The 18,234-nt window shown below is 44.4% G+C and overlaps 1 protein-coding gene and 1 long non-coding RNA gene across 4 annotated transcripts in view; one reads left to right on the top strand and one right to left on the bottom strand.

The window, feature by feature from the left end:
- The window catches only part of LOC138739080 (solute carrier family 15 member 1-like), a 67,445-nt gene that overhangs the window by 15,724 nt on the left and 33,487 nt on the right, over nt 1–18,234 (bottom strand). For both annotated transcript variants that reach the window (XM_069890540.1, XM_069890539.1), the window contains exons 15-18: nt 13,557–13,638; nt 11,428–11,550; nt 1,292–1,438; nt 66–112 (exon numbers count right to left, since the gene is read on the bottom strand). In XM_069890540.1, coding sequence (XP_069746641.1) covers nt 66–112; nt 1,292–1,438; nt 11,428–11,550; nt 13,557–13,638 — 399 coding nt within the window. The remainder of the gene's footprint in view (nt 1–65; nt 113–1,291; nt 1,439–11,427; nt 11,551–13,556; nt 13,639–18,234) is intronic.
- LOC138739082 (uncharacterized) overlaps nt 1–18,234 on the top strand; it is a 56,098-nt gene that overhangs the window by 16,973 nt on the left and 20,891 nt on the right. For both annotated transcript variants that reach the window (XR_011341988.1, XR_011341987.1), the window contains exon 2: nt 619–691. This is a non-coding gene — a long non-coding RNA (uncharacterized lncRNA). The remainder of the gene's footprint in view (nt 1–618; nt 692–18,234) is intronic.

The following is an 18,234-nucleotide window of genomic DNA, read 5'->3' as shown; positions in this document are numbered from 1 at the left end:
GCATTAAATGATCTCCAGTTTACAGAAAATTTTAAATGCAGAATTTCCTATTTGAAGGAACTAACCTGATGGCATTTTTTCCTTCCTCGGGTTTGCTGGTAATATCATTTAGCTAACAATGAAAAAAGTGTATATTGTTTATGCAGATTATATTGCAATTATACAGCCACATCATTCATCAGAGGTTAAACAGAGATGGTGGGTCACATCTGTGTCAGCCAGCAGCACAAACACAGTACAGAGCTGATCTGTACTGTCCTTGTGGTCCACAGGGATATGCAACGTGGGACGGTGAGCTTCCAGGGATTCTGGGAATCTCCCAAAAAACTCACCCTTTCCCCATTACTCTACCCCCTATAAACACAATTCCCTCAATCCCATACTTCCATAGGTGAGAGAGTCATGTGTGTTGAACACTGAAGGAACAGCACATGATTGACCAGAGGCCATCTCATCAAACACGGAGCAGAAATGACTCTGTGATAATGGACAATTCAGCTGATTCTCCCTATCAGGGGAATTATTAAAGCCCACTGTGACCAAAGGAAAGGTTAATTTGATTGACCCATACCTGGGTTTTGTAAGCATTGTGGAAGTCACGTGTTTTGTTTCCCCTAGGCAAGGAAAAGAGGAGTTGTGACAACTGTTCGTACTAAAGGATATTTCTCTGGAAGAAACTCGACAAGGATTTGTGAGTTTTCATCAGTCCTTCATGATTACTTCTGTGTATCAGTTTAAAAGTCCACATTTTGACAAGGGATGTCTAAGACTGAACTTTGGAATAACATTCCAGAATTGTGCCTAAGCTGTTGTGGTTTGGGTATCACACATAAACACACACACACACACACACACACACACACACACACACGCACGCACGCGCAGACACACACACACACACACACACACACACACACACACACACACACACACACACACACACACACACCCACACACACACAGAGTTGGTTTTGATTTGATTAATGTGTTATATTATTAGCAGTTATTAATAAATATAGTGCTTTAAAAGAAAATTATAACACTGCTTTGGTGAATTTCCATTGCTGCTGGTCTGCAACATTACACCATAAACTCACCATCTCCACATTTCCACACTCCCTATAAACGCAATCTCCTCAATTCCACACTCCCTCTAAACTCACCATCTCCCTATACCCACACTTCCTATAAACACAGTTCCCTCAATCCCACACTCCCTATAAACTATATTCTGTGTAAAGGAACCAGTATAGGCCTTTCACCTTCCCTGTGCTAAGTTCAGGTTACTCACCAAAGCATAATCATCATTTGAAGCTCCTGTGACCATGAATGTGTAACGATCTTCTTTGGAAAGAGAAGATAGGAACTTACTGGTCACCGTGCCATTGTGAACAATTATTTCTTTAATAGTAGCGGGCACAGTGATATAGTCAGTGGCCTAGAAGAGACAAGTACAATATCACATTAACAATGACACAAGTTGTTGCAGGGTGTAGTTATCAGATATTTAGCCTGTCCTAGATAAGACCATCCAACACTAGGATGACGGAATGGAATTCCCCAGCATGAACATCCTGGGGGTCAAGACTGACTAGATATTCAGCTGGTCAGTATCATAAATACATCAGTGACAAAGCAAGTGAGAGGTTTTCTCTGTTGTCTGCCTAGCACATGTCAGGTGTGCAATGGGACACTCTACACTCTCACTGATGAGCAGAGTTCCAACCTTTTTATTTTTTTCCATTTTAATTTCAAAATACAGCACAATCACTAGGCCTTCCAGGCCCATGAAACTGCACCACCTAAATAGCCTCTTGTCTCCAATTAATCTACTAGCCCTGTACATCTTTGGAACATGGGAGGACACAGAGAAAACCTATGTGGACACTGGGAGAACGTACAGATTCCTTACAGAGAGCAGTAGATTCAAATCTGAGCTTTTGGCACGATGATAGTGTTGGGTTGACCAATATGCCAATAGTGTTGCCTAAAGGAGAAAGCAGCCACATTGCCTGGCTTCTGGCCCAGCAGTCTGAACATTCATGGTCTCCTCTGCTGCATTATGTTGCAGTGAATACTGCTCATCATAGGTTCAGCAGTTACTCTTCCAACAGCACCAAACCCTGCCCTCCAAAATCCACAACAGTCATCACCAGCCAAGACTGGGGCAGCTGATGCATGAGAACACCATTGTCCCACAGCATTCCCCCTCTGTGTTCCCTATCTCCTGAACAAGAAATATAGTGCCATCACCAGTGAGACCAAACCCTGGACTTCCCACCCCAACAGCAGTGGGAACACTTTCACCAGAAAAAATGGAATAAATGCTGCAACATCCACATCTTGAAGAATGAATTATATACCATCATGAAAATAAGTTTCTTTAATTGAGAAAGATGGTGTGTTATTGTTGCCTCAAAGCTCCCCTCCAAGTCACATGGCTTAAGTTCCTCATGTAGCACTGCCCATTACCTGGTAGGAAGACTCACCATCTGCCACTCAAGGTTTGGACCCACCCTGCCCATCGGTGAGGCCAACTTGGAAAATTGTGTGCAGTTTTGGTCACCTAACTACAGGAAAGATATCAATAAGATTGAAAGAATGGAGCGAATATTTACTCATATATTGCTGGGACTTCAGGAACTGAGTAACAGAGAAAGGTTAAACAGGTTAGGACCTTGCCCATCAGTACACACCTGATGATTTGCCCCATTAAGTACCTTTGTAGTTGGCCATAGGCCATTGGCCTTTGTAATCAACTAGACCTTGCTGGCACCAAGCCATTTAGTCCATGTAAATTACCTTGGCTGGACTCTCCAGCCCTCCTGTACTTGGCCTTGGGCTATTGGCTATTGTAATCGATTAAACCTTGCTGGCACTGGGCCATAGGTTCCATATAAATGACCTGGGCTGGACCCCCCCTGCCCCCCAGCACTATAAAGAGTGCCACATGTGCTCGGTTCTTCCTCTTTGCCATCTTCAAGGGATCACCCTGCTTGACTCCAGGCCAAGTACCGTGGAATGGCACTGGAGAAATCTTTTGGTGAGGTGTGTGCACTGTTAAATGGTTAGGAGCATTTTAATTAGTGTCCCAAGTAGCATCTAACCATGCCTGCTCTGAGTCAAGGGTTGGCAGGTAACAAGTTTGCAGTGTGTGCTTCATTCCCATTGCGATTTTCCCATGCTTGTCTTCTATAAAGTAAGTGTCTGTAAGTGTCTGTGTGTGTGTGTGTGTGTGTGTGTGTGTGTGTGTGTGTGTGCACGTGCTTTATCCCTGTTGCAATCTTCCCACACATGTCTTCTATAAATAAAATCATTTACTGCCAGTCAGTGTTCAGAGTCCTTACTTTTGGGACTCATTGAATCTGTTAGCTCACTCACAAAAGTGCCATTGCTGGGTCTCCCATTGCATTGGTTTGAGAAAGCCTTCATCCAAGGAAACCCCTAGCACTTGGACACTTCTGTTTGCTTCAATCCCCGTGAGCATTCCAATCACTTAGCTCTAGATTCCTACCCTCCCACCCCACCACTCTTCTCGAAACCTGACTGCCTCTTTCATTCCCCTTTGAATGCTTCCTAGAATCTACAACCAGGAGGAAGATAACACATTGTCCCTCAAGCAGAGGGGCTATTTGAATAGCAGATCAAGCTCAATGGTTGAAGATTGAATTGTAAAGAGAGCTTTTTGCACACTTGCCTTCATGAATCAAAGTATTGAATATAGGAGATGGGATATACAGTAATTGTGAACTTGTGCAAGACATTGGTGAGGCCAACTTTGGAGTATTGTGTGCAGTTTTGGTCACCCACCTACAGAAAAGATAACAATAAGATTGAAAGAGTGCAGAGAAGATTTACACAAATATTGCCAAAGATTTGAGAAGCAGAGAACCATAGAATCTAGTCTATGCCAATCTATTATTCCGCCTAAAATCTCACTGACCTGCAAACAGACCAGAGCCCTCCAGCCCCCTCCCATTCATGTACATGTCCAAATATGAAAATTGAACCCACATTCACTACTTCAGCTGACAACTCATTCCATACCTCTGCTACTCCCTGTGTGAAGAAGTTGCCCCCAGTGTTCCCTTAAACTTTTCCCCTTTCACCCTTAACACAGGTCTTCGGGTTTGTATCTCACCTCATGTCAGTGATAAAAGCCAACCTGCATTTATTTGATCTATACCCCTCATAATTTGGATATCACTGTCAAATCTCCCCTCAATCTTCCACACTCTGGGGTATAAAGTCCTAATCTGTTTAACCTTTCCCAGTAATTCAGTTCCTGAAGTCCCAGCAACATACAAGTAAATATTCTCTCCACTTTTTCCAATCTTATATCTTTCCTGTAGTTAGGTGACCAAAACTGCACACAATGCTCCAAATTTGGCCTCACTGATGACTTATGCTACTTTACTTTAATTTATGAAGGTCAAGATGCCAAAAACTCTCTTTGCCACCTCATCTACCTGTTACACCACTTTCAGGGAATTGTGTTCCCAGATTCTTCTGTTCTACCACACACCTTGGTGCCCTGCCATTTACTATGTCTGTCCTGCCTTGGCTTGTCCTTCCAAAATGCAGCACCTCACACTTGTCTGCATTAAAGTCCATCTGCCATTTTTCAGCCCACTTTTCCAGCTGGTCCAGATCCCTCTGAAAGCTATGATAACCTCCCTCACAATTCACAATGCCTCTAATATTAGTGTCAACTGCAAACATGCTGATCCAAGTTACCACCTGATCATCCAGATCATTGATATAGATGACAAATAACAATGGTCCTAATACAGATCCCTGAGGCCCACCACTAGTCACAGGTCTTGTCTGAGAAGCAATCATCCCCAACCACTCTCTGGGTTTTCCCATAGAGCCAAGGTCGAATCTAATTTACTACCTCACCACAAATACTGAGCATCTGAACCATTCTAACCTCCTATGTGGAATCTTGTCAAACACCTTACTAAAGTCCATGTCGGCAACATCCACAGCCTTTCTTCTGTCAACTTTCTAGGTTACCTCCCTGAAAAACTCAATAAGATTGGTTAAACATGACCTACCACGCACAAACCCACGTTGATTATCCCTAATCAGTCCCTGGTTGTCCAAATACTTGAATCTCCGATCTCTTCAGACACCTTCCAATAATTTACCCACTACTGATGTCAGGCTCACTGGCCTTTAATTTCCATGGTACTTTTAGAGACTTTTTTAAACAACAAAACAACAGAAGCTACCCCCCGCATCCCCCCCTCCCCCAAATCCTCTGGCACCTCACCTGTGGCTAACGACATTTAAAATATTTCTGCCAGGGATCCTGTAATTTCTACTCTAGCCTCCCTTAAGGTCCAAGGGAATATCTTGTCAGACCCTGAGGATTTATCCACCTTTATTTGTTTGAAAACTGCAAGCATCTCCTTCTCTTTAATCTGCATAGGTTCCATGACATCATTGTTTGTTTTCCTTACTTCCCACGACTCTGTGCCAGCTTCCTGAGTAAATACCTAATATCCTCATGCAAAAAATCCATTAAGATCTCTCTCATGTCTTCTGGCTCCAAACATAGCCAACCACTCTAATCTTCAAAGGGACCAATTTTTCCCTTACTATCTTTTGCTCTTAATATACCTGTTGAAACACATAGGATTTTCCATCACATAGCCCTCCAGATTTTTTTCTTGTTTTTTCTTGCATTTTTATATTCCTCAAGTACCTCATTTGTTCCTTGTTGCCTATACCTGCTATACACCTTTCTGTTCTTATTAACCAGATCCCAATAACCCATGAAAACCAAGGTTCCCTATGCCTGTTAACTTTGCCTTTAATCCTGACAGGAACATACAAACTCTGTACTCTCAAAATTTCACATTTGAATATCTTCCACTTAACAAACACATCTCTACCAGAAAACAACTTGTCTTAATCCACACTTTCTAATCTAGATCCTTTCACATTTCCTCAGAACTGGCCTTTAGAATCTCAACCTGAAGACCAGACTGTGGTTAAATCACTTATGTATGTGTCTATTAAATGACATGACCTTTTCTGTTTGATCATGACTCCTCCCCCTTATCCCCCATAAAGGCTGTCATGCCACAAGCCCGCCCCAGTTTGAGCCCGGGGCAGTATGAGCAAGCAAGACAAGGGATGCTGTCCATCTCTTGCTAATAAAAGCCTTCAGATCCGATTACTTTGGTCTTTATGCAATTGATCACGTATCAATTTTTTTAGCAAGCTTTTGTTTTCCTCGGAACGTGGATAAATCCTTGAAGTTGGATCACCTAGAAATTGACCCGGGATAACCCAAAGCAGCCAACAAATTTCCGCTTTGGTGCTGCTGTTTCAAAAAGTTCCTCACAGCCTCTGAAGCTGCGATCCAGGACAATGAGGACAAGCTCCATCTGTTATTTTCATGCATTGAGCATCGAGTCTACTGGATGGTCCAGGACTGCCAGACATACAGAGACCCAATGGACATTTTGAAAGACCAGTACAAGGTACAGGTGAATGAAATCTATGTGCAGCACATGCTCCACTTGCGCTGGCCGCGTTCCATGGAAATCTTCAATGAATTTGTAAGGGCCCTGCAGGAGCTCGCAAGGGACTGCAACTGCCAGGTTGTGAGCGCAGAACAGCACACTCAGCTGTTGATCAGACATGCCTACATATTAAGTATCCACTCTGACTACGTGAGGCAGAGGATACTCGAACGCAGTCAACTGAGCCGATCTCAAACCATAGAACAGGCAAACACTCTGGAAGCACCCATCCACAGCGTTGAATCGTTCTCCAGCGAGCATGCAGCTGCCTCGTGAGGAACACAGGCACTGCCATCTTAGAAGGTGGGATCACAAGCTCACTCCCAACCTGAGCTGACCCCATTGCCATTAGTGACCAACCGACATGCTATTTCTGCGGGCAGGGCAAGCACCTGAGGAAATGTTGCCTTGCAGAGATGCTGTCTGCTCCAAATGCGGTAAGAAAGAACACTTTGCAAGAGTCTGTAAATCTAAATATACGCCAAAGTCCATCAGTGTCGTGTGCGAGTGGGACCCGCCATCTTTGATGCAGGCACTTCCACTGTCACTGTCACCTAAGACTCCTGCACACATACACCACAGAGATCACTTCCGCCTTTTCCCACTTTCAGCGAACAACGGGGGCCGCCATCTCACCGGACCACTGGCAGCCAACGGAACTCCTCAGATGATGAGCTGACGCTGCCATCAGTAACCCTGAATTAGTGCAGACCTCATCAACTCTCCAGGGCCATGATGGACGTCTAGGTAAATGGTTGCCCCACCGCTTGCCTATTTGACAGTGGAAGTACTGAGAGCTTCATTCACCCAAACACTGTACAGCACTACTCCCTTGGGGTGAAGCCCATGAAGCACAGTGTCTCCTTGGCGTCCTAAACCCACTCAGCAAAGGTTCGTGGCAGTTGTACAGTAACACTGACTGTCCAGGGTACGGTATACCATAACTTTACACTCCTCATACTGCCAGGGCTCTGTGCACCCATTCCACTGGGATTAGACTTCCAGTGTAACATGAAGAGCATCACCATGGATTAAACAGGCCCCACCCTCCCCTCACAGACTGTGAAGAGCAGGTTTTAAACCACCCCCACCACCATGTGGCTGACCAGCAGCCCCAAACCCAATCACCGCGTCTGACATGTGGCCTCTCCACACTCCAGATCTTTCCCTTGCCCCAGTTCACCAATCTCACCTCTGACTGTAAGCCCATTGCCACTAAAAGTCAGTGATATTGCGCTAGGGACAGGGCATTTATTAAGTCAGAGGTGAGACACTTCCATGTTGAAGGGGGTAGTGGTGATAAAACAGAGTACAACCCCTGGAGAGTCCAGGTATTGATGGTGAAGAGTGGGGAGAAACACCAGATGGTCATCGATTACTCCCAGATCATCAATAGGTTCACCCAGCTGGATGCATACCCCCTGCCTAACATAGCTGACATGGTGAACCAGATTACACAATACAGGGTGTTCTCCACCATAGGCCTTAGGTCGGCTTATCACCAGCTCCCCATCAGCCCAGAAGACCACCACTATACCAGCTTTGAGCCAACTGTACCATTTCCTGAGACTCCCTTCTGGGGTCACGAATGGGCTGCCCATCTTTCAAAGGGAGACAAATCAAATGGTGGATGAACACGGGCTGTGGGCCACTTTCCTATACCTCGACAACATCATCATCTGCGGCCATGATCAGCAGGACCATGAAAGGAACCTCCATAAATTTCTCCACACCACAAAACACCTCAACCTGATGTATAACACAGGGAAATGTGTCTTCAGCACACGTCACTTGGCTATATTAGTCTGCGTCATGGAAAATGGAGTCATCAGCCCCGACCCTGTCTGCATGCGCCCCCCTGTTAGAACTTCCTCTTCCCCACTGCCTCAAGGTCCTATAATGGTGCCTGGGGTTTTTCTCTTATTACACTCAGTGGGTCCCCAGTGATGCAGAGAAGGCCTGACCGCTCATCAGGGCCACCACTTTCCCCCTGTCGGCAGAAGCTCGTGAGGCATTCAACCATATCAAAGCCGACACTGCAAAGGCCACGATGTATGCAGTGGACATCCATCCTGTTCTAGGTGGAGAGTTAAGCGTCAGACTTTGCCCTGGCTTCCACACTTAACCAGACGGACAGTCCCATGGTTTTTTTCACACACCTTCCAGGGCCCTGAGATCCGGCACTCCTCCATCAAGAAAGAAGCCCAGGATATTGTTGAAGTAGTACGGCACTGGAGACATTATCTTGCCAGTAAGCATTTTACCCTGCTGACTGACTAATGGGCAGCTGCTTTCATGTTTAACAATTAGCAGTGGGGTAAAAACAAAACCAACAAAATCCTGAGGTGGAGAATCGACCTCTTCACCTACAATTATGACATACTGTACCGGCCTGGAAAACTCAACGAGTCCTTGGATGCCCTGTCTTGGGGACTTGTGCCAGTGCGCAGATGGACCAGTTGCAGGCTCTGCTCAATGGCCTCTGCCACCCAGGGATCACCCATTTTTAAAATTTCAGCAAGGCCTGTAACCTCCCCAACTCCATTGAGGACATCAGGTCACTGACCAAAAATTGCTAGGTCTGCGCAGAGTACAAATTGCGTTTTTATCAGCCCTACCAGTCACACCTAATCAAGGCCACTTGCCCCTTTGAACATCTAAGCATGGACTTCAAAGGAGCCTTGTCCTCTACAAACCGTAATGTGTACTTCATCAATTTCATTGATGAGACCTCACGGTTCAACCAAGTACCCCAGCTGGGCCAACCAGAGATGGATCAGCTAGAACCAATTGAGACTGCCACGGACCCCCAGATGGGATGTGCCAGTCACAACACCAAAGAAGGCCGCCAGACAGACTGAACTTATGAGGTTGGCTGACCGCACCACACACTTCCCTCTCCGGGACTTCCTTTTAAAAAGGGGGGTGAATGTGGTGAAACCACTATTTTGTAAATGACATGACCTTTTCTGTTTGACCCTACTGACTTCATCACCAACATTGAAGTACTCGAACTGGCAGAGTCCACAAGCATCGAATCCATGCTGTTGAAGACCAAACTGCGCTGGGTGGGTCACGTCTCCAGAATGGAGGACCACCGCCTTCCCAAGATCGTGTTCTATGGCGAGCTCTCCACTGGCCACCGAGACAGAGGTGCACCAAAGAAGAGGTACAAGGACTGCTTAAAGAAATCTCTTGGTGCCTGCCACATTGACCACCGCCAGTGGGCTGATATCGCCTCAAACCGTGCATCTTGGCACCTCACAGTTCGGCGGGCAGCAATCTCCTTTGAAGAAGACCGCAGAGCCCACCTCACTGACAAAAGACAAAGGAGGAAAAACCCAACACCCAGCCCCAACCAACCAATTTTCCCTTGCAACCGCTGCAACCGTGCCTGCCTATCCCGCATCGGACTTGTCAGTCACCAACGAGCCTGCAGCAGACGTGGACATACCCTTCCATAAATCTTCGTCCACAAAGCCAAGCCAAAGAAGACTCTCACTGGCCAGCTTGTGACTCCTCTCCTTTCTCCCCCATAAAGGCTGTCATGCCACAAGCCCGCCCCCAGTTAGAGTCCGGGTTATTGTGAGCCAGCAACTCAAGAGATATTGTCCATCTCTTGCATAGTAAAGCCTTCAGTTCCGATTACTTCAGACTTTGTGCAATTGATCGTGCATCACAGACCTATCCTTAATTAACTTGAAATTAATGGCATTATGATCACTGGACCCAAAATGTTTCCCTACATATACTTTTGTTACCTGTCCTGTCTCGTTGCCTAATAGGAAATCCAGTATTGCATACTCTCTAGTTGGTACTTCTATATATTGATTTAGAAAATTTTCCTGAATACATTTGTCAAACTCCAAGCCATCTTGGCCTTTTACAGTATGGGAGTCCCAGTCAACATGTGGAAAGTTAAAATCACCACTTTGTTTACTGCAGCTGTCTGCCATCTCTCTTCAAATTTGCTCCTCCAATTCTCACTGACTATTGGGCAGCTTGCAATATAACACCATTAGTGTGGTCATACCTTTCCTGTTCCTCAGCTCCACCCATATAGCCTCAGAAGATGAGTCCTCTAGTCTGTCCTGTCTGAGCACAGCTGTGATATTTTCCCTGACGAGCAATGCGAGTCCTCCCCCCTTTCATCTCTCTCGCTCTATCGCACCTGAATCCATGGAACCCTGGAACATTGAGCCGCCAGTCCTGCTTCTTTTATAACCAAGTTTCATTAATGGCCCACAATGTCATAATTCCATGTGCCAATCCATGCTCTAAGCTCTGCCTTTCCTACAATACTCCTTGGATGAAATAGAGCAGAGTTATAGGAAAAGGTTAGACAGGTTAGGACTTTATTCCCTGGAGTATTGGAGGATGAGGGGAGATTTGATGGGGGTGTCCAAAATTATGAGAGGTAGAGATAAAATAAATACAAGCAGGCTTTTTATATGAGGTTGGGTGAAACAAGAACTGAAGGACATGGGTTAAGGGTGAAAGGTGAAATGTTTAAAGGGAACATTGGGGGGGATCTTCTTCATGAGGAGGGTGGTGAGAGCATGGAACAAGCTGAGGTGGTGAATGAGAGTTCGATTTCGACATTTAAGAAAAATTTAGATAGGTACATGGATGGAAGAGGTATGGAGGGCTCTGGTCTGGGCGCAGGCCAACAGGACAGCAGAATAATAGTTCGGCTTTGACTAAAGAGGATGTTTCTGATGGCTCTACAGTACTATGGAATAGCAGGATTGCTTCTGGATACACATCCTCAAACTGGATGTTCAGGGGACTTGGGTGACATTATGCTGCTCCTGAAATGTACCTTCTCAGTGAGCTCAGGGGCACACCCAGAGAGATGGGCAGAAGTTGTGGCATTGATAGGACATACCTCAAAAGGCTGCACAGCATAAGACTTGTCAGGTCCATCCAGGGTTACATTGAGCGTTGAGGTACCCAAGTTCACAATCTTAATTTGGCTCTGGTCACCAACAGAAAACTTGGGAAGAGTTTTCTGAAAGAGGAAAAAGCAAAACATAGTTAGGATGGCCTAGAATCATTCTTGTGTTTTCTAAGTTAACATCATAGTGAGGTGCAGGGCAGAAACAAGCCTATCAGCTCCCTAGATCCATGCTGAGCACTAAGAATATGCTTTTATTTTCACCCTGCCCTAATGCACTTTGTTCTCCCCATATTCTGAACAATTCCCACCTCCAAAGATTCTACCACTCGACGACACAAGGGGTCCACAAGAGCACCAACCAACAGACGGACCTGCTCGTCTTTGGGTCGTGGGAGCAAACAGGAAATTCCATGGGTAGGGTTGGAAACCCATGTGGAGAGCACACATACTCCGTGCAAGCATCACTGGTGGCTGGGATAGAACCCTGCTCTCTAGGGGTGTGAGACCTCGTCTACTCACTACACCACTGAACAAGCCCAGAGATACATAAGATTATGAGGGGTTTAGAAATGGTAAACAGTCAGCATCTTTTTTTCCTGGGTGAAAATAGTAAACACCAGAGGATACCTGTTTAAGGTGAGTGGAGAAAAGTTTAGGGGAGACCTGAGAGGTATGTTTTTTTACACAAAGGTGGTGGGTGCCTAGAGTGCATTGCTAGGGGTGATGGTGGAGACTGGTACAATAGGGATATTGAAAAGACTTTAGGATAGGCAGATGAAGTTAGGAAAATATGTTATGGGTGTCATGTAGGGAAGAATTAGATTGTTATGGGATAGATTTGCATTAAATGGCTGAAGGGCCTGTACTGGTTGAAATGATCCATGTTCTATGTTCACACTTTGAATCAATCCACGCTTTATCTTCTGATTCTGCTCCTGATGGGATCTGGGAGACTGACGTTACTCTAGGTGAATAGAGAGATGGTGACATCATGTACACCAGTCCTCTTAGCATTAGTGTCCTGGGAGAGGTTTAGGGTGACCATCCAGACAAATGACTTTGAACTGCTTCAGCGTACTGTTGGGAGAGGAACATCTATCTCTTGCAGGAGAATGAATGAAGCAAGAAACAATATTCACAACTTTCAACAAGAGCAGAAAACATTCAGTACCTGAGGTGGGAAAAGCAGAGTCAAAGCCTCAGGTCAATGGCTTTCTGTTAGAACAGGAATTTTTCAAAGCTTAGTTTAAGATGGGGAGAAAGAGACACAAGGAACTGAATGAGACAATGAGTGGTGCACTAGGCTGGGGCAGGTCTGCAGGAAGAGTAAACAGGGGAAGTCAAACAAATCTCTCAAATTGCCAGCAGAAAAGAAGAAATGAGAGTGTGTGGAAATGTGAGATAATTCCAAAGTAACCAGTGGAGCCTTTGGTTCACTGCTTCAGGTGCTCTCTGTGTGGAGTTTGCACCTTTTCCCAGAAAACTCAGCAGTTTCCCATTGGGTGGACCCCAGTTTCCTCCACATTCCAATGACCTACCAGCTGGCAAGTTAATTGCTTTGCAGTGAAATATTTCTGATATGCAGGTGGGGAAGAATCTAGGGATGGGGGAGTGGAGAGGGTAATGTTGATGGAACGGGGGATAAATTTTCGAATAAAGGATTATTGTGAGATGTGTATTAATGGGAACTGGATGGTTTTCCTCTGTCTCTCTGTAATAAAGGATTATCTGAAATAACTGAATTCAATGTTAACCCCAGGAGGCAGCAAGAAAAGGTAAGGGACTATGATGCAGAGAAGATGTTAGGCCATTCAACCAATTGATTCTGCTCTGCCATTCATCACAACTGATGTATTTTTCTTCTCAACTCCATTCTTATCACCATAACCTGACATCCTTACTAATCAAGGACCTATCAAGGTCTGCTTTACATCTACCCCAATGACTTGGCCTCCACACCCATCCATGTCAACATATTCCAGAGATTCAGCTCCCTGAAGAACTCCTCATTTCTTTTTCGAAGGCCATGCCCTTCGTCCCAGATGCTTTCTGGTTTGCACTGGAAGAGGGTTAGGGAGTCTGTGATTCTGTTGTTATTCTGGTGTTGATTTACTCACGTCGATTTGAATCTGGACCAATGCAGCAGCAATGAAGGCCAGAGCTGCCAGAAACATACCGACCGTCATCCTTCGCAAGGGCCTGAGGCAGAATCAAAATCTTTGTGTCAGTAGGCATTTTCATGCTGCGGCTCCTGGCTGCCCTCCAGGGACCCAGGTGCAAATAGTGGGGCAAAGGTGCTAGCAGCACCTTTCAAGCTGGGGGGGGGGGGATCAACGCAATAAATCGATGTCACGATGACACGGTAGGTGACGTATCACGCAAACTGTCGGTGGTCAGTCTCCCCCCCCCCCACTCTGTTCCCACCCCACCAGCTGTCAGTCACCCCTCCACCATCAATCATGCTCCTCCCATCCCGTGGCAACTGACCGCTCTGCCCCCGCCGATCATGGTGACCCCTCTGCCCCCACTGATTGCAGCAATCCCTCTGCCCCCAAAGATCGCAGCGACCCCTCTGTCCCCCCCACCCCGGCAGCAACCTCTCCTCCCATGTCAGTGACCTCACTCCCCCCCATTTGTGGCTCCCCCGTGGCAATGACCGCCTCCCACCCCTTGATCACAACAGACACTTCGGCAGGGGTTTCCTTGTGATGCCAGCACTGACATCACAGGAGTAACTGGGTCGGCCATTTTACTTTTCAAGCTGCTAGTGGTCGAGACCTAGGTAAGTTTAATTGGGTTTCCTGACTACCTCCGAGGTAGGGCAGGGACCCCGTTGATTTTGGAGCTCACTGACCGGGTCGGATCCTTTCAAACTGTCTTGTGAGTGTGGTGCTAACCGGGCAAATTGCCTAGTTAAACCCATCTTACAAGGCAGCTTGAAAGTACCTATTGACCCCACAGTATGTACTACCCAGAGACAGGCCCTTGTCCCATTTGGACCCTGCCTCGATTCCTACAACAAATTCTTCAAAAGAACCCTGCACCCAGAGACAGGCCCTGGGTTAGGGCAGCACAGTTAACATATCAGTTAGTGCAACACTATTACAACGCCATTGCCCTAGGTTCGAACCTGGCACTATCTGTAAGGAGTTTCTACATATTCTCTGGATCTCCATCAGTTTTCTCTGGGTGCTCCAGTTTCCTCCCACCCTTCACAACATTCGGGGGTTGTAGGTTAATTGGGATATTTAGGTGACATGGGGTCTTGCGTCGGAAGGCCCTGTTACCATGCTTCATGTCTAAATTTTTTTTAAATTAAAAATTAAAAGAGCCCTTGCACCCAGAAGTGGGTCCTTGTTCCTGCGCGGACCCGGCCTCGATTCCGATGACAAACTCTTCAATAGGACCCTTCATCCAGAGACAAGCTCTTGTGCCCGCATGGACACTGCCTCAATTTCTATTTACCATTCCAATGAATAATGCGGATTTCACAAAGTTTAAGAAAGAATCACCATTTAAATGGCAAACACAAGCAATCCGATACCTAGGTATTAGACTAGATAATAATCTAGGCCATCTATACAAATTAAATTATCAGCCATTAATGAAGAAATTACAAGATGACTTAGAACATTGGAAAGATTTACCACTAACACTGATAGGAAGGGTAAATTGCATTAAAATTAATATCTTCCCAAGGATACAATACCTATTTCAATCGTTACCAATTCCCTTAACAGAAAAATTCTTCAATGATCTAAAGAAAGTAATAAGGAAATTCTTATGGAAAGAGGGGAAACCGAGGTTCTTTCGCGCTAGATAAATTAACAGAATGGTACAAACAAGGGGGCTTACAGCTACCAAACTTTAAGAATTATTATAGAGCAGCACAATTAAGATATCTATCAGATTTTTATCAAACAAGGGAAAAACCAGATTGGACCAGGTTAGAGCTAGATAAAATAGGGGAGAAGGACCAGAACATACACTTGAAAAGTGGGATGAAAAACTGGTGCAACATAGAAGTTCACCAGTACTGCACCATCTGCTCAACATTTGGAATAAGATTCATGTAGAAAGGAAAAATCTAATTACCAACTACCAAAATTATTATTGACACAAAATCAACTAATCCCTTTCACAATAGATAACCTTTCCTTTAGAGAATGGGAGAGAAAAGGGATCAAAAGAATAGAAAATTGTTTTTTGGGAAATAATTTATTATCTTTTGAACAAATGAAGTTTAAATATGGAATAACTCACAGTACAATGTATTGAAAACCTAATTGAAGGAGAAATTGGGAAGCAGGCTGAGATTGCCAGAAGGAAGCAACTTTGAATATGTGATTACAGACACAATGATAATTAAAAGATTTATAACAAACATGTACATCAAGCTGCAAGAGAAAGAGAATGATGAAATAAGCTGTAAACCCAAACAAAAGTGGGAACAAGATCTAAACATAAAGATAAAAAATGAAAAATGGGAAAAGCTATGCTCCGGAACTATGAGAAATACAATAAATACAAGGTTACGCATGATACAATATAATTGGTTACACAGGCTACACACAATGCCCCAAAAGTTAAATAAATGGGACCCAACAGTATCAGATAGATGTTTTTGCTGTAAGAAGGAAATGGGAACAACAGTACATGCAATTTGGGCATGTGAGAAAGTGGAAAAGTTTTGGGAAGATCTAAATCAGGTATTAAATAAAATCCCAAAAAGCAACATATCAAAAAATTCAGAGATCTTTCTTCTAAGTAATATAAGAAGTAAAGAACTAGGCCTCGATTTGGATGAAGCACAAAAAAGATTTATTAGCAAAAAAAAATGTATAATGTCAACTTGGAAATCAAAAGAGAGTCTGAGAATACAGCAATAGCACATAAAAATGAATAAATGTATTCCATTGGAAAAAAAATAACATATAATTTAAAAAATAAAGCCACAGTATTTGAACAAATTTGGGAACCGTACATGGAATACAACAGAGAGGGCCTACTGCGGACTTCCACCCCCTAAAATAATAGAATGAGAAGAAGACAAAATGAACTGACCCAGTGTGTAAAAGTAGATGACACAATTTTCTAGTTTATTTTCATTGTGTGATGACATTGTTTAATGGGTTTATTGTATTGTATATGTTGAACATTTAGTGGGTTGGGAGGGGGGTGGGAAGGAGGGAGGGAAGAGAGGGGGGAAAAGGGGAGAAAATGACACTGTGTATATTCAAGAGGGAAATGTTTGTGCGTATTTTGGTTAATATGGTTCATAGTGTGAAAATTTTTTTTTTAATTTTAAAAAATTTCTATTTACCATTTAAAAGTGGACACTAAAAACAAACTCCAGTAGAAAAAAAAAGCAAAGAAAATAATAGCTAATACCAGAAGTCCCCTGCTTAAGCTGAGTGAAGGAAAATTCAGGGGAGATAGCAGATGTAAGTTTTTTTTTACACAGAGAATGGTGGGTGCCTGGAATGGATTGCCAGGGGAGGTGGTGAAGGCTGGTACAATAGAGACATTCAAAAGACTTAGATAGACACATGGATGTAAAAAAAAGGTGATAGGGTTGAGGGAGGGAAGGGTTAGATTGTAGTGGAGTAGGTTTCCATAGATTAGCACATTATGAGCTGAAAGGCCTGTACAGTACTGTGATGTTCTATATTCCAGAACCCTACAACCCAGAGATGGGCCATGTCCCAGCCAGACCTTGGTCTCAATTCCTATTTACAATTTAAAAGTGGACAGTATAAACAAACTCTTCAATAGAACCCTACCACCTAGAGACAGGCCCTTCTGCTCAGTGCGGACTCTGCCTCAATTGCTACAACAGGCTCTTCAATACAACCCTGCATCCCAGTGACAGGCATCCAAGCCCACCGATTCTGTGCTGACCATCAACCACTCCTTTACATTCATATATTCATCTCTTTTAATTCTTTCCATGTTCTCGTCAGCCCTCACCTCCATCTCATCCCACTGTTTCCAGTCCTCTTTTTCTACTCCTGTTCTCACTTATCTTCCCCCACTCTAACTTTTCTTCCCCTCCTCCTTCTGCTGAGTTCCTCCACCGATTATAAGACCCCCATCTGGATTACCATTTCCATCTCATTTTTACCTACCCCTTGTCTCTCTGACTTTGATCACCCCCTCCCACCACATTAACTTTCCTAATGTTTTTCCCTCTACTTATCTCCCCATCTCCTTCACCTTCTGTCCTACACTCTATCACCTCTGGGCCCCCTACCTCAGCTCTTTTCCTCCTTTATAGATGTAATTTCACGTATTCTATCTTAGTCTCGTTAAGATGATGACTGACCATTTCTACTCATGGATGCTGTCTGTCCTGGCAGAATAATTCTTCATCAATTCAATTCAGGCAGATAGTGGATATTTCAGAGCATAGGCCATACTTCCCAAAGCATCACTATGCCAGGAAAATCGAAAGGGGGAGGATGAGAGGTCAGGAGAAATCGGTTAAAAACAAGGACAGTGAGGGTGGGGACAGCCAGTCTTGGATATCTAAGAAAATAAAGGAAGGCATCAGATGAAAAGGTTATGAGTACAAAATTGCCAAAAGTAGTGTTTAACTAGAAGATTGGGAAAATTTTAAAGCAACAAAAAATCATGAAGTGAGCAATAAAGAGAGGGGAGGTAGGTTATGGAAAAAAAATACCAAAAAATGGACAGTATAAGATTTTATAATTATAAAAAGCTCTAAAGGTTGTCATAGCTGAAGGGTGGTAGTGGGGTCGAACCTCCCACTGCTACTCTTCATTGTGTGCAGCT

The sequence above is a fragment of the Narcine bancroftii genome, chromosome 7, assembly GCF_036971445.1.
Source record: "Narcine bancroftii isolate sNarBan1 chromosome 7, sNarBan1.hap1, whole genome shotgun sequence".
Taxonomy (NCBI): Eukaryota; Metazoa; Chordata; class Chondrichthyes; order Torpediniformes; family Narcinidae; genus Narcine; species Narcine bancroftii.
Note: the sequence above shows the minus strand (reverse complement) of the source record. Positions and strands in the feature narration are given on the sequence as shown.